The sequence below is a fragment of the Aythya fuligula genome, chromosome 9 (genome assembly GCF_009819795.1).
Source record: "Aythya fuligula isolate bAytFul2 chromosome 9, bAytFul2.pri, whole genome shotgun sequence".
Taxonomy (NCBI): Eukaryota; Metazoa; Chordata; class Aves; order Anseriformes; family Anatidae; genus Aythya; species Aythya fuligula.
Window position 1 is genome coordinate 1,846,959 of NC_045567.1, and position 17,674 is coordinate 1,864,632.

Consider the following 17,674-nt stretch of genomic DNA (forward strand, 5'->3'; position numbering starts at 1 on the left):
AGCCTGAGCAACCACAGAAGGTGAGAACTTCCAGATCAAAATTAAGTTGCAGTAACAGCTAGCAGCAATGAAATCAGGTGCTTAATTTTGAGAATTTTCAGACATATGTTTAGAAAAAAAAAAAAAAAAGAAAAAAAAAGGGAAAAAAAAAGATACTTCACTAAACATTGAAAACCTAATTTCTTTAAAAAAGATAGATGGCTTCTGTTTGGCTTAGCTATGATTATACCAAGGATACATTAAATGGATACACCAAGTGTCCATTAGTAACGTTAAAAGCTAGAATCTGTGGTAAACGTTAAGCATGAACAAAAGCACTATGTTAAAAACAGAAAGACACTATGAAAATTTGACTAAAAGATGGGCTCTTTGAAATCCTGACCTAGAAAAAAAAAAAAAAAAAAAAGCCTTTTTTTAATCTTATCTGAACATAAGCTGTATATTAAACTGGATATTTTCCTTTGAAGTACATTCTGCTTCCACACTTCTGTTGTCAGGAGACTGTTGTCAGAAGACAGGAGTTAATGCACCAACTGTAGAAAACAACCACATACTTTTAAAGTCAGAACTTTCCTGCTCTGGCCTGAACATGCAAGTCAGTATTTGTGGCAACTGTGCCTTACTCAAGGTTCTTATACCTGTCTAGCTCTTAAGCACACGAAACAGGTATGTTTCCATACTTCAAGAGCGGCAACAACAGCCTAATCTGCTGCCAAAAGAACGGCTTCTTCGTTGTCCTCCCAACCCCTGCAGGCTTTATCAAGGCATCCAGCAGCCACAGGGCTCTTCTGCATCCAGCAAAAGCTCTTTACCACGGTGTGCAGTACAGCTCAGCCTACCACTGATTTTCGCCTGGTAGAACGATGAAACATTCATAAAAGTCAGTAGAAACATAAAAAGGATGTGATGTTTAGAAATACCCAGCCAAATCTGGAGAGATATGTTTGAAAAGAAAGAAGACATCAGCACAGAAAAAGTAGGTATCTTGAAAACACCACAAAATTAAGCTAGAACTATATAAAGGTCTATTTAAGCTGCTTGTGTAGCTTTGAATGTGATCAGGAAGTAAGGAAATGGCAAACAAAAAGCTTGCTGACATTTAAAGTAAAATTAACAGCAACACTACTACTGAGTAAACTGGTCATATCAACTGCGTTCAAGACAGTCTTTGTGATAAATCAAAGTAGCACATGAAGTTTAACATATCTGAATGGTCTCATAAGAGAGTATCAGATGATGCAGAAGTATCTGCTAAGAAAGGAGCATGTCTTGAAGTTCAAGGTAAGCAGGATCAAACTGTACCACAGAAACTGTTGAAAAGATGCAGCTGTTGCTCATGTCAGTTTCCTCTTAAGGCTTAATCTTGATTTCTGAGGTAGCTGAAACGTTTACAAGTTTTCATTTGCATATTTGCAGTTCCTGAAGATGTAAGTTGAGGCAACAGAAACACAACCAAAATCAAAACTTGAAGTGATTATGACACTTCCTATTATTTATAGGCTCAAAAAGTCATGCTCTGGTATCACTGCAGGTGTTAATTTCAAATGCAAATGCTTTCTGAAAAATCCAGAGAAAATAAGAAACATCAGGAATTATGCATACATACATATATATACACATACAAACCACTAAAATATTTTACTTGGAAGACCATGGTACTAGCAATATGAACCACTCCAAATACATGGAAAAATAAACTCCTCAAAGAGGGAAGACACCAATTTGTTCAATTTAAAAATATTTAATCTTTCAGTTCATAAAACTGGAAGGTATGGTTTAATCATATTTTTTTTTCAAGAAAATGAGTCCTACGTCTGATAAGCTCAAATAGGAAAAGATTCCTGAGAGATCACTTATGATTTTGATATTATATTTTAAAGAAGGAGGGGAAGAATAATGTTCCTTGCTGCTGTCACTGTTGACTACGGAGCACTTACAATAACAGTTCAATGTATCTTTTAACACAGCCTGGACTAAGTCAATCTTAAACAAATGACATCAGAAAATAAATAAATTAGATGAGATTCTTAAAGTATTATTTATTAATATCATTAGAAGTTGCAGAAACAACTTTCTTGTAATATAAAGGCACAGGGAGACAGTTTTGATAAAATATTCCAATCAAACAGTAACGTACAGTACAAAAGGACAATTGTAATGCACATACAAACCCCAAACATCTCATTCAAAAATAGTTCACCATGTTCATTAATAATAATGGGCAATGACTAAAAATATAAATTGTTATCATACAATAAATATCTGATAGGTGCAAACTGACCAAGATTTATTGCTCTCCGTGTTTTCCCTGTAGTATTTTTTAAAATTCCAAATTCCTTTTACAATTGGCTTTAGTAACTTGTTTCTGAGGGAACTGAACCCCAAAGCAGATGTGATAGGACATTCTGGCAGCTACAGAAACACCTCAAGTAGTAATGAGAACTGGCAGTGTTTGTTTTTTCTAAAACTTTAACAATCATACTCCACTCACTCATTGGGAAATGTGCTGGATGGTAAAAAAAAAAAATATATCAATTTTAGTAATAAGTCAAGGCTTTTATGGTAGGGTAGCATTACCTAGCTTTATTCTAGTTTCTTAAATAAGTAGATTTTATGACTAAAAAATCACACAAACACTCTCTGACAGCATATGCCAGAGCAAGTATGTAGGACAGTTCTCAAACAAGGGGAGCGTAGAACTGAAAATTTAAACTTGCCTTGCCTTAATCCTCCAAATTCAGAAAACAATAGCTGGTGCACATTAAACTATATATGCAAAGATGATGAAATGAGAATTTAGAAGTCTAAAATATCCTTAATATAGTCATCTAAGAAATCAAAGTCACACCACATCTTTATATGGCTGCACTTTTTGAGAAGGAGCCACGAGCTTGCTATTTTCCTCACCTTGCACTTGTAACAATTTGGTAAAGCAACAGTTTCCATCAGTCTTCTGATGCAGTATGAACTGCATAGACTTGGCTCTTGAAATTAGCATACACACTATCTTACTCAGAATCTTTAGTTTGAGTGAAATATTGTTTTATGCACACATTTAAGAAATGTTAGCTTTCTTCATTATTGTTACCAGAAATAATATGCATACATTTCCTTAGAGCATTGTTTTACGAGTAAGACTTTACTAAAATGCTTCATTTTCCTTGTTAAATAATTGAGAAGTAAGCTTTGAAGTGAGATCTTGTAACAGTAACTGAGGTTTTTAAAAAAATGTTATTTATCAGAAGACATTCAGATTTACACAGACCTCAGTAAGTCAGTTTTAACTGTATTGGGAATAGTCAAACTTTGTTCAAGAAGAAGGTGTCTGGAGTGTATAGTGTTTAATCATTTTAGCTGGTAAACTAAAATATGAATATTCAGTAAACTTGACTAGACTTTAATTCAGCAGAGTTGGTAATGATGCAAAAACAAGTTGCCAGTCTTCAACACTTTTATTCAAATTAGGGTTTTCTCCTAGTATAAGAGCATATCTTTATAAGTTCTGCAAACAGTAAGCAACCACCAATGAAATTTGAATTCTGAGAATTATTAGCTTCACTACAGCACAGTATTTTTTTCTTCACACTTAATTTAGGAACTAGTAAACAAAACCATTTTTTTTGGTTAATGCTCAACTACACTGGAGTAGTGAATTTTTTTTAATCAAGCTCCTATCCCCAATTTAAATTCATACAGAACTTTTTATCTTAGTCTCTCCGTAATTCTCAAATAATCTCTATTAAATGAGAGTTTGCTCATACTGCAATTTCCTGCTGAACAGTCGTGTGTGTACTGGCATGACGGATAATGTAATTATTGTACAAAATTTTTTAAGTCTTATCTCCAATAGTAGAACTACAAAAGACATCAAATGAATTCAATATGAATGAATTCAAATAACATTTGAGTTTATGATGACCTTAAAAAAAAAAAAAAACACACAATATCTAAGCATAGTTAAATACAGTGTAAAACCCCCTAAAATTAAGACAGTAAACGTGGGAATCCTGCACTCACTGTAGGAATGTACTGCACAGCATTAACATGAAAGCCTGTTAAATTTGAAACAATGCAGACAGCTATATTTACCTGTAAGTAAATGCCACTTCAAGGTGTTTAAACAAACACAAAAGTGAGACAATGATGTCATGAAAAAGGCCTTTAAAACAGACCATCACTCTAACTTGACTCTCCAAGTAAGAACATTAGCTTCACAAAACTGTGATACCAATGCAGTTTTATGTAAAGTACCCTTTGACACACAAGCTGTCAATTAAGCTATCACAGTCATTTTTGACCAACTCCCTTGTAAATAGCTAAGGAGAAGAGTCAATAGTAGCTCAAGTTTTGATTCAGTAAGTACCTTGTTTGTTTCCAAAGGAACATTATAATACCATAAAATCTTATTTTTATGGTACTTAGAAAACTGATAAACTAGTTTCACTTCTTTATTTTCTCTTTTGAACACGTAAGTTCAAGACTTCATTTTCTATGAGTCTTTGCAATAGTGTTTTAGCCAGTGTTGCAAGAAGTTTTCCCTGTGGACTACCTCACATTGTTACTGAGTTGTGCAAGGTATTCACGCAGTTCTTTTGCGGCTTGGAATCTGCCGTATCGCTTCTTTGGGTTGGCACACTCATCCAGCAAGGCTTCAAGGCGGCCATCTTTGGCAATCTCAGCAGGGGGGTCATGAAGTAGTCCTCCAGAAGTGCCACGCCACGTGGCATGTCTTGATAAAAGGTTCTGACAAATAGCATAATAATTGTGGTCCACAGTGACACGAGCACAAAGAATCTCTTTTGAGAAGGACAGACAAGCTTCTTTGTCACAGTCATCAAATTTGCTTTCATACCATACATCCCAGTTTTCAGGTTTATCTGTGAAATATAAGATGACAGTTAAAAAAAAAAAAAAAGCAAGAGGAGAAAAGAGCATATCTGCATCTGAATATAATCAGCAGCTTGATACACAGAAAACTAGTGCTATTTAAGCTATAAACCAGCTCTGTTTAAAGGCACTCTTAAATGTTCCAGTTCCCAAGATTTCACCTGACAGTTTGATATGCCCATCTGCTGAAATGGTTCTATCACTACAAAAATAAAGGCCAGAAAGAAAATAAAATAAATAACTAAAGAGAAAAGAACAAAAAAATAGCAAATAAAACAGAAGAAATCCAAATTCATGTACATACCCAGAAGGAAAAATGTAGCACAAACAACTACAAGAGAATGATTTGCAGCTGGAGTTGAGAGAAAAAACAAGCAAGCAACATGATTTATTTTAGCAACAGTTAGATTTGGTTTCTCCAGATGCCTAGGAACTATAACATTGGCAAGTGGTCTACCAAACCACAAAAGAAAAAAAAAAAACAAACACTGCAAATTAATTGACATAAAGGTCCAGTCTCTTACTTTAGACACAGTAGTAACTAAAAACTGTGTATACAAAAGCTTACTTATTATATATAAACTATTCATTTTTACTTTTTTCTTCAAAAATCAAAACAGCATTTATGAACATGCAGAGACATTTCTTTACATATATTTTTTAAAAGTATAAAAATTTGAAGGTACAACTAGCGGTCTTATCATAAAGCTTGCTTTAACTGAAAATGAGATTCACTGGAATTATCTCGGTAACTACAGATGTGCCTTTTAAGTGCTAACTACTAACATCCCCTAGTTTTGTAGATCTCTTTGAGCACTGTGATATACAAAGAAAAACTTCCCCGGTGCTTGGTAGGCTCTGAGCTATTACTATACTCACTCATGTGCACTGAAAGTCAGTGTTGAAAAAAAAGAAACCGAGGAATAATTGCTAAGCTATGAAAATACCATGTAAAACTCGTGCAATGAACAGCATGCCTAAAATGAAGAAAAGGTCAGCATTGCAGGAGAAATTGGAAAAAGGCTTAAGCAGACTCAGATATAATCTACCACATGAAGTGAAATTAGTTATTACTGTACAGTGCAACTGGACAGTGTGCGCGTATTCAAGTATCTAAATAGGCACATTAATCATTCCAAACAGATTGTTTAATCAAACTTCTCAGGAGATTAACGAAATCAGCATTAAATGTCAAGCTTATATGACAACTGAGAAATTCCTTGTCATTTGTTTTGTTTTCTGATTGCTAGATTACAACTGATGCAGCAAAACCCTAGTTAGAGCCAAATTGGTCTGAGAACTAGACAACAGATGTAAGACACTTCCAGCATTCAGCTTATACAAGATGCTAATTGCTACTATTCCATGCATGCATCAGCTTTTTAATAGTTCATTTGGTCATCTGTGACTGAGCAATTCAGACATGCTAGAAAGATTAAGTCCTACTTAATATTATTTTAAGAAGTTGGAAAAAAGTGAAAGTTCAATATTCATAGACACGCAAATGAAGTAAACATAATAAATATCCAGTACATAAAAAGTTTTTCTTGGTATATTCATATAATTCAGTATATTTTCTATCTACACACTTCTCTATAACTATGTATCCTTTTTTTTGTTGGTGGTGGTGTTATACTTGCACATCTTCAGGGAGCTTAGATTAAAATTAATTTAGTAGCACAGCATATGACGTATATTTGCAAGGCTTGAAAAAAAAAAAAAAATCCATCCACCCAAAGCAAATTTGAATCGCTTGGCTTACTGCCATAAAATCCTGCAGAATCTCGGATTTCACATTTAATGTCTCCAGCCCTTAGGTTTGTAAAGTTTTCCTTATAAGCTCAAAAGGAGTAAAAACTCATGTAATGCCACTTCATCAAAAGATCTCTACTACTGCATTTATAGTCAGCAGAAAGATGAACAAGTTCTCGCTATTCCTACATGGAAGCAGCACTAAAAACTAAAGTTATCCAACCCTTCAATTCCGTTATTACAGAGCACCTATGTGAATAGTTGAAATAGAGGCAGGCTAGGCAACTACTGGAAAAAAGGCAGCAAGACTGTCTTGCTATCAGCAAACAGAATGCCAAGACTTCCTTCTTACAGGCATCGGAAAAGCCAAAAGGACCCTATTTCAGCTGAGGCAGGCAAGTCGGCCAGCCAGCCCATCTGTCTATCTATCCATCCATCTGATTGCCTAAGTCTGTCCTGAACTTCTCCTCCCACCCCCACCCACAGAGACATTTAAACAAGATTACAGAGATTAACAGGACATGTAAATCAAATTCAGGTAAAATCAGAGCTTCATAAATTTGACAAATTGGTCAAGCTAATTAGTAGTGTAATTTTAGAAGAAAACTAATTAGTTTGTTAACTAATATTTTACTTGTGAAGCCAACAAAATGTTTTGTTTGGTTTTTGTTTGTTTGTTTTTTTAGCACCTACACATACTTTTTATACAGTGCTCACAGAGAAAGAAGCAAGAGACACAGAGGCAAAGTAAGAGAAGACTTACTCTGTCTGATTAACCTTTTGTCTGCTACCAGAACATTTTCTGCATCCACAATAATCACTTTCCCGTCTCTTGGTCCAACTGCAAAGTTGTCAAAGCTGACATCAAGGAGGTAGAGTGCAAATTCAAAGTCATTATTTGTCAGCTGCTCAGCTATTTCAATTAATTGCCAGGCCAGATCCACTCGTTCTCCCAGGGTGCATGGAAGTAACTCCACAGCTCTTCTCCAACGTAATTGACAGCCACCATTCTTCCACATGCTCCTAAGTACTTTGCAAACGGCCACCCCTCATCAGACGGAAAACTCTAGAAAAAAAATAAACATTTAAAGTTTTCATTAATACAGAACAGCTTGTACTTGAACAGGTTGTTCAATAGAATTTAGAGAGAAACACCTGTAAACATACATCAATACTAGCAAAAAATAATTTCCACATAGCTCTAAGTTTGGAAAGAAAAACAACACAAAATATATTTATGTGTGCAAAATGCATTGATGGACTACTGAAGACGAGGGCGTGAGGACCTGAGGTAAAATACATGTGTTGAGCTTGTCACATACGTTACGTACATACACAGATGCACACACTCTTCCATCAACTATGTTTATTTACTGGTGCTTTATACATATCTACTGCACTAAAACAAGTACACTGCCTGAAAAGTTGTTTTTGCTCCATTTTAGCACACCTTAGTGCAATAAATCAAAGTGCTACAGCAACAATACCCACTCTTTGTATTTAGGTATGATTTTGGACCACCCTACTCCTTTTGTCTTCCACCCCTCTCATTTCCTGTATTCCAGTCCCACTCTGTTTGCCTCTCCTCCCAAACACAAGCAGGTGAACACAACCAAGGCCATGCTCCCACGGTAAGGGAAGGGGTATATGTTCCTCCCAGTCCATCAGACACATCTATTTCCATCTTCTCCTGTGTGCCACCAGGAGGGCAGCACAGCTGGTGCTTGCCGGGCTGATGCTCAGCTGGACCAGCAGCCAGAGGTAGCACCCATCACATCGTGTTGCTGCTGGAAAGCGGACAGAGGGAGGCCTCCACAGCCAGGTGCAGGGGACAGGAAGAGCTAACAGGACCGCTCCTTTTCATCATCAGCAGGGATTTATGTAATGGCTTAAACTGAATTTAAACACACAGTGTCAGTCACCAAGGCACACTTACCTCCGAACACATCTATTACACTTCCTGCATTGAGTATACCAAATTTCATTTCGAACAAGAAATTCTTGGATCAGTTTTGTTTGTTTAGAAGCAAACCTCCCAAACAGTACCAGCAAAGTATCCCCATACCATTCTGTTACACAGATATATTTATAACACCGTGGCAATAAAAAGATCTTTTGACAAGAGGAGTACAGGGAATCCTGCCAACATCTGCACATGTATAAACAACATCTTTGTGCTGGCTCCCTTCCAACTGGCATGTAACAGCCACATCTACACTTCATTACCCAAGCCAGCAGCCGAATAAGGGGATAAAAATATGTTCAAGTGCCCTATTCAGCAGTTTTACACTCACTCGGTGAATTTGACAATAATATCAACTGAAGCGCGGGTCTCGTCTTTTTAACGTTTTTCACTATTTTGAAAGTATTTTTCTGATTAAAATTACAACTAACTTAACAGGATGTTTTTTTTTTAAATATATTTCAATTTTGAAAGCCACTAAGACATGAACGCAAAATTGTATGGTTGTTAAACATGGTTTCCACAAACAAACTGCTTTTAGAAACAAAAAAGCTTAAGAGATACCAGCCTAAAATCCCACGCTTCTGTACAGTAATGGACAACATAGTTCTTATTTTAATTCTCAAAATATTAGTAGCATAAATATTTGATCAGATCATTTTGTACTTCAATATGCTATTTGAAGAGTTACAACTTTGCATTTGACACTTAAGATCAAAATTATCTTCTTGCTCACAGTCAGAAAAATCCATCTGATAAATGAATCTGCAATTCTGATACACCCACTAGGATTTTCTCTGTGAATATACACACAAATGTCATGAAAACCATGGACAATTACGCTTTTAAGTGTTTAAAATAAAGTAATGTACAAGAAAAGCTACAACTATGTAAGTTTTCCCTCATTAAAATTATCATCTTTATTCAATAAGCAATATGGATAATCGTCTAACAGAAAGATGGAAAACAATTAATACAACAGAACTCCTGTGACTGTGTTCCCAGAGTCACGTACACCAAAAAGTACTTTTGGTGCCCTAAATAGAGTAGCTACAAGATGTCTCAGCAAGCAAGCCTTAAAACCCTAAACAAACCCTGTCAGAGGGACAAAGGACACTTTGTTCCTAAGGAATAATACCACACTTAGGTCTTTTTTTTAAAAAAAAAAAAAAAAAAGATATGCTGTAGTCTCAGTCTCGGAAGAAATATTGAGAATTAATAGGATGAATTTATCATTTCACCCAAGCATAAAACACACTATTAATGCATTTGTCTTCCTGACTTCCATCTGTCTAAACATGAGAAGACAGACAAGTCTGCCACTGGTTTTGAACACTCAGAGCTGTGAACTAGATCGTGCAGGAAAAACTGAGCAGCTTGAAGCTGGTAAGGCCTATTGTAGCTTGCAGTAACACAGAAACGCTTGCAATTAGACACGTGAAAGAATAATAGTTTATCATAATCAAGCATATAATTCACCTTAATAGTCAAATCCAAAGGAAAAAAAACAGCACAGCTCATGACAATTGGCATCTTTGAGCTATTGTTCCACTGTATCATCTCAAAAAACTTTTCATTTTCAAAACTACTCTAGAAGATGTCACTACCAATATTTATATAAAGTTGAGTTCCATGTTAAAACCACAAAGAACTACACCTTAAATATGATGAAAGGTAAAAAAATATATGCAAATATGCAACACACAAAGGAGACTGCTTGCAACTTGTCATGCCTCTAAAGGCTTGATGGCAGAACTACCTCTCCACAACACATTTGCTAAATTCATCTTACTAATCTCTGTCTGCCCAGGCACAAGCTGGCACAGCAAGTACAATTTAAATAAGATGCTCTTCCTCAAAAGGAAAAGAGTTAGTTCTCACAGAGCACTGTTGATTCTGCAGTGCAAACAGAAGAAAGGCTGCATTGGTCACCAAGGCAAATAAGTCCAGCTCCAGAGCCACGCAGGCTAGGAGAGCAGATTTTACTGGGAAACTTTTCAGATGTAGAGGAAGTTAAAAAGCATACTCTAGAAACAGATGTTTTCTTTTGTCAGATCTGAACTGATCCTTTCTAGAAGATCTAATGTATCATATTATACATTAGGCATAATATATAATACATAATGTATTATATATTTAGAAGATTTAATGTATTTGTGAATGCAAGTGTGATGAAAACCATTTCATTCTCAACTATACCAAATTATTTAATATTTCTGAAATTCCCACAGAAGTTGAGCATTCGTGCACCTGCTGTGTTTGCATAGGCTATATAGACAGATAGCCTATACATGTAGGCACACAGTGAAGAGCACATTTTGTTTCACTGAAATATTAGTAATCCCATTGAAACCAGGTTCCTTTCATTTACCCAACTTCAATTTTCGCACATTTCTACCAGTTACTGGCTTAATTTACATACCATGGAACAAAACCACACAGACAATCCTACATCTAAACCCTCTCAGAAGATGCTCAATGATCAAGCTGAACACACTTGAACTGTAAACGGTATATTTCATAGTTTCAGTAGAAAATGTCCTTTCTTCAAGGAAAGGGATGAATGCAAGAAGATTTAATGCAAGAATCTTAGTGAAGAAAATTGAATGTTGTGAGTGGCTGTTAACCATTCACACTATTTTGTAGCCCATACAAGTTTGTTCAGAGTAAGTTTGCAACAGACAATGATCACTATCTATTTCTCATCAGTGATGAGTCTGGAATGCATCACTGCAAAGAACTGGTAGCAGAGATGGCCTGCCCTTTTTTCTGAAGGAAATTTGCAAAATGTGGGAGACTAAAACAAAGCCTCCTTCCATACTGCAGGGAAAAAACCACAGCTTCCCCCCTACATAGATATACTAGAAACAAATGGACAATACTGGCATTTCAGTGTTTGGTATGCAGGTGTGATGTGTGCGAGCGCACATGTGCATGCTTCAATGGATTTTTAAATTTGAATAATATAGGAAATGGCAAGTGATAAAAAAAAAAATAATCAAATCAACTATAACAAGTAACAACTAAGTAACTAAGTAGCAACTGGTCTCAGGCAACCAGGTTTTAAACTTTTTCATACAAATCAGATTTCAGTATATCCAAATGTTGAAGACTTTCCTCTAAGTACTACCTGGTATCTCTATGAGCTGGGAACCAAATCAAGTCCTACAAGTCCATATAGGACACACAAGGTAGTGTGGGTAAGTGCCCTGAAACCTCTGTTTGGTATTTAACATAACAATTATCGGTCAGAAACACCAAAATTGAATCATGGAGAAAGCTTAAAAGACACCAAGCACTAAAACTGAATGGCATTCTACCACTGTATTTAGACTAGAGCTACAGAAAGCCTACTGCTAGAATTGCTGCATGATAAAATAAATAAATAAACGAGAAACCCAAGGCAAGAAGAATTCATTTCTTACTAAGTTATGTATGGCTTGAGGAAATAACTCATACTGAGTTAGGTACAGATCAGAAAAGTAATTCTCTAAAACACTTGGTTAAACTAATACTTCACACAGTTCATCTTTTACTGTTTGTCAGATGCCAATTATTGATCTTACTGGAACAAAAAGTAGTAAAAAAATAAAATAATGATGACAGAGAAATCAGAAGAATGTTATGTGGCAACAGACTATTCATGGAGAGCTACAATACCCGGAACAGAGATACAGCTGGTCTGTACACAAGGAATAAGTGATGATCAGAAGCTGAAAGAATTAAGCTATTAAGCTTAAGTATTTAGACACCTTAATGTACATCTGAGAGCAGAGCAATGAATTACACAATGTATGCAATGCAGAAATACAGTTATTTTCCATATAGATCTTGGAATTGTTATTAGAGCTGGAAAAATAATTGTCTTTGAGACTTGTAGATTACATATGCAATAAATACATTCACTATTATTCCTTTACAGATTCTCATAATAGAGATTCTGCAGAGAAAACACAACCTTGATAAAAGCTACAGTTGGAGAAAAGGCTGCATTAATGCACTCTGGCTATAATTCACAACCACCTTCTATAGCTGGAAACAAAGACAACAATATTACTTATTTTACTTTATACATTACTTATTTTACTTTTTACAATATTACTTTTAACAGCAAAGTTTGTGTAGACTTTCCTTTGAAAGCAACACAAATATACTAAGAAGTAGTTGCCTTTACTGTACGAGAGGATTATTTGAAACAGGAAGGAAAACCCCAAACTTGCCCGAAGTTAAATCTTAAGCACCTACACGTTGAACTTAAATACAGATAGATAGATAGATAAAGAATAAAACCCTCGCATGTAGGTTGTTTGATTCCAAAGTGAATTCAGATTAAAAATGTGGAAGGACGTAAGTACTAACTAGTTTGGTGAGATTTTACAAAGTAAAAATGATATTTTAACACACAGAAAAGATATAAACTGTACCAAATAAAAATGCAGCTGTCCTTCCATTTACTTCATGAAGTAAAATGCCAAAACAGGTTGAATTCTTCACTGCATACACTTATGGAACTGTTTAACAAGTGTGGATAACGAATGTTAACAGGAAAGCTATTAAAATACCACCACTGAATTAGGATTGCAGTAATTTATACCAAACTGTTTTTTGATTTGCCTTCTTTTTTTTGTTACTACTGTTCATAGCCTTGTAACAGAAAAATACCATGCTATCATACCAGGTGAGGTTAAAGCCCCACCTGAAAACTTACTAGAGGAAAAGCTTTTGTGACCATATGAATTTTGTAAGCACCACCACTTTAGGACTATCCATATTCCAAACAGGCTTCAAGGTAAAATCCTAATCTTCAATAAAAATCCATGTTACTAGTTCTGGTAGATGATTAAAGTGACTTTTTCAGCCAAATACCAGGCTTTAAATTCACTGTCTACTTATATTTGGTTGCGCCTATGCATTGATTGACACAGAACTTGAATGCACTGAGCACCAAGAGTTTAGAAGTTATGTCCACGTCTAAATCAAAACTTCCATTCACAACCGTTTAAAAGTCACAGCAGTGCTTCACAAAAAGCTCACAGCAAAAAAATGGCAATATTTTTCCTTGTACTTACTGGTACCAAAGAGAAGCACCAATTAAATACACCAATTTTATTATTTTTTTTTTTTCCTTGTAATTAAAGTCTGATTCTTCATGTGACATCATGCAGGCTTCCATTCTTAGAAACAGCTAATTTTTTAGAAGAAGCCTCCAGGTCTCATTTGCACAACAATATATTTCCTGCAGTATGGCGAGGGCACATACCTTAAGATGCTTCACGTATCTTGTGTACAAGCACAAGCAAGCATCAGTAGCCAGTTATCACTTCTGAACAGTAACTTCTCCTCTCAGACAGTATCTCGCATCTTATAAAGCTGCATAACAGAGAATTATCCATCCCTTACATATCCGTCTGGTAGAGGCTGAGAAAGGAGTTGCTGTGTTACATAAGTGCGGAAATTAATTCAGGTCACATAGGTAAGGTATGTCATTCCCAATCAAGGGAAGACATTCAAGCCTTCATTACCCATTAGCGAAGTTTCCAAACACTCTTCTGGAGAACACATTAACTTTACAAGTTCTGCAATGCACAAAGCTGGTCTGAAGTTCCCTCAAAATGCTTTCCAAGCTATGTTTATTCATCCCAATTTCCAATACTCTGCAAAACACTTTTGATTCGATTAGAGGTGCCAGAATTTGACTACACTGCAGATCAGTAAAAGCTGCCTTCCTTCCCACCAATCTGACCTGCTCTGATGGGCAAAGCCCTTGTTAAGTTCTGCGTCCAAGACTTTCATCACTTCAACAAAATTTGCCTGAAAGCCTCAGGGCTCATCCACAACTTATCAAGGAGCTGACAGGAATCAGCCAGTGCTGCCTGCTTCCTTTCAGGCACCCCACAACAATAAGCAATGTCACTCTGCCACAAGCTTTGTCCTAAAGGCTGCAATATCCCAACAAATTTGGGAGAAACATACAGAGCAATTTGAAGCCACCTAGACATACACTCAGTATTCTGGAACACGTGTTCAAAACCTAAACCGTAAGCTGTATGAACCACAGCCAAAACAAACCGATTCTCAAGAAGTTTCCAAATATACTCAGCAAAGCAAAGAAATTCTAGTATTCTCATTTATGTGGAGTTTCCTTATTCACAGTGCTCTGGAGCAACATTAGAGCAGAACAGAAGCGACACTCTGTACCCCCAGGTCTGCTGAGAAGTCAGCTGGGAACTTTGCAAACAAGCCCCAAGAGCAGTGCGTAGAAGGCTGAAGGCACGCTAGCCAAAAATGTTTTTAAATTAGTATAGTTCATAAATACACTGTCTAGAAATAAATCGATAGGGTGGATCTGCTGGAGGTCAAAGCCCACAGCAGTAGAAATTTGGGCACTGGAATTTCTTGGCCTTCTCCCTAGAGAAACAGCAGATGTTCATGACTGCAATCATGCAGTGATGCTCTCACATGCATTTGCAAATACTCTTTTGAACAAAAGAATTGGATAGAAGCGAGGACGGCTCTGTAGCTAGACAGAACAATGCTGAACCCAACTTACACTCAACACGCTTGTAGTTACCCCAGCGGCATTGGGCACTGAGATGTACAGCCTGGCGAAGCACTGCCCGGTGTGAAGAGATGTGTGAGGGGTGCAGCAAGCGGTGCCACAGAAGACAGCGGTCTACTGTAAGCTTTTAAATTAAAAACCTGAATAAACCCCGAAATTTAGAACGTACTGTAAATCTGCCTACCAATTTGCCATCAGCCCCCTTAAAGGATATAAAACGTGTCACTGCAGACAAGGCACGCTGATTTGGGGCTCCTTTTAGGCACCAACCTTTTAGGCTGCGACCCCCCCCCGGCCGGGGAAGGGCCCGGGGTCGCAGAGGCACGGGGGGCACGGCCGCGGGGGGCGCCCCCGAGGGGACCCACCTGCAGCACCAGCGGCTCGGGGTTGAAGGCGAGGCGTGATGAGCAGCTGCATGCGCTCCGAGTCCTTCAGGTTGCGCAGCAGGAAGCTGCCCGAGTCCTTGGTCTCGGCGTAGCGGCGCACCAGGCGGTCGAGCAGGCGCTGCGAGGGGCAGTGCACCAGGTCGGACCAGCCCTCCACGGCGTCGGGGGTGAGCAGCCGCACGTCGCCGTTGAGGCTGGCGAACTCGGTGGCGTGCAGGGCCTGCGGGAGGTCGCAGCGGCCCCTGCCGGTGGCGCGGCGGCAGATCTTGGCGTCGATGTCGGCGAGCTCCTGCGCCGAGCCCAGGCGCTTGAGCACGACGCGGCGGCTGCCCTCGCGGGGCTCCCCGTAGCGGGCGAAGTACACGTTCTTGACGTTGAAGAAGTCGAGGAGCCGCAGGCGGCCCCAGCTCTCCAGCCGCAGCTGCCCGTTGAGGAACTTGCGGCACCAGCTGGTGCCCCAGCAGGCCGGGCACTTATTGAGCTGCAGGAAGCGCCGCTCCGCCAGCTCGTTGCGCTGCAGCGAGGCCAGCAGCGAGTGCGTGTTCAGCACCAGCGCCGCCGCCAGGCTGCCCAGCACCGCCAGCTTCACGTAGCGGTACAGCCGCCCCAACTTCAGCGACACCAGCCGCAGCATCGTCCCGGCCCGAGCCGAGCCGAGCCGGGCCGGACCCCGGCCCTCCCGCCTACCCCCCCGCCTTCCCTCAGCCCCGCCGCACCCGCACTGGCCGCCTCAGCGCCCGCCCGCCCGACGAGCGGCGGCCAAGTTACTGAGGGGACGGCGGGCGGGGGAGGGCAGCGGGGGGAAGGCGCGGGGGGCGCGCCAGCAGCCCGCCGCCACGGCAGGGCACGCCCACGGGGAGGGGCCGCGGCGCCGCCGCCGTTGAGGGACCCCCTCCTGCCGCCGCCGCCTCCGCCGCCGCCTCGCCCCGCCCAGCCGCGGAGGGGGCGGGGCCCTCGGAGGGAGAGCGGCGGCGGCCGCGGCAGTTGGCTGCACGTGACGCGTGCGGGGTGTACGCGCTTCTTCCCGGGGGCGGGGCTCGGGGGGGCGGGGCGGTACCCACCTCCCATCAGGAGATGGGGCGGAGGGGCGGGCGGTGTAGCCGCCATGTCGTTGGCAGCCTCCGTCCACCCGCTCTCCGGTCATGGTGAGGGGAGGTCAGAGATCGTCAGCAGCCCTTAACGCGACCCCCCCTCAGCTCCCGCAATCGTTGTTTCCATCGCTGCCTGTCACGACACAGTCCCGCCTGTCACGACGCTGTCCCCAGCCCGTCACGGCGGCACCACGGCTCGGCGCTGCCCCTCAGCGGCGGCTCGGCCACGGCTCTCCCTGAAGGGACGGCAGCGCGGGGTGGTGCCCGCCGTTGCCCCCCGCCACTTTTCCTCACAGAACGACGCGGGGCCCCGAAACTCCTCACGGCAGTCCGGGACTGGCCGGGTCCTCCGATCTGTGGCTGAAAAGGGGGCGCCAGCCCGTCTTCTGCGCTCCCCAGTCACTAGTACACGTACATACATACATACAGTTTACCCTAACTCAGGTCTTTACCATGGACACACTGATCCTGAAAGCTGAGCTGATTTTTTCTGGATATAAACTCCAATTTCAGTAGACAAACATGGTCAGCCTTCTTTACACTCTGGTAGTGTTTTTTTTCATCTACCATACTTACTGGAACTTGTCTATTAAGTCACTAAGAAATCCAGATATAAACAAATATATTGAATTTACATTTAGTTATACATTGCTTACTTGATTCTTATTTCTCAAGCTTTCTTAATTGGATATAGAGAAACAGCTTGATTCTTCTGAATGTTAACAGAACAGTTTAGTCTTTACTAGATGGAAACATCATTTTACATACAAAGAAGCTATTAAATACTTTAACCAATACTTTTTTTTCCAGCAACAATGTAGTGCTCTTAAGGCCTTTTGCATTGTAAATCCATAAATAAAGATGATGCTTAAAAAATAAAAATAAAATAATTGCTCTGAGCTACATAAAAGTTGCTAATATTTCTGGTTTTGTTGGTATTTGTAGGAGACTTTGGGGATACTTGGGATACTTTCTGAGGGATTAAGGAAGTAGAGGCTGCCTTTTTATACAGTGTGGCTGTATTCAGATTTACATA

General features: G+C 39.6%; 1 protein-coding gene across 1 annotated transcript; it reads right to left on the minus strand.

Moving 5' to 3' along the window:
• Nucleotides 1-2,038: 2,038 nt before the first annotated feature.
• DIPK2A (divergent protein kinase domain 2A) lies at nt 2,039-16,181 on the minus strand. Its single transcript, XM_032193567.1, is given in 5 exon segments — nt 2,039-4,877; nt 7,403-7,588; nt 7,591-7,705; nt 15,527-15,559; nt 15,561-16,181. Coding segments are annotated over 5 exon segments (1,287 nt in total). The 3' UTR covers nt 2,039-4,545.
• Nucleotides 16,182-17,674: the final 1,493 nt, after the last annotated feature.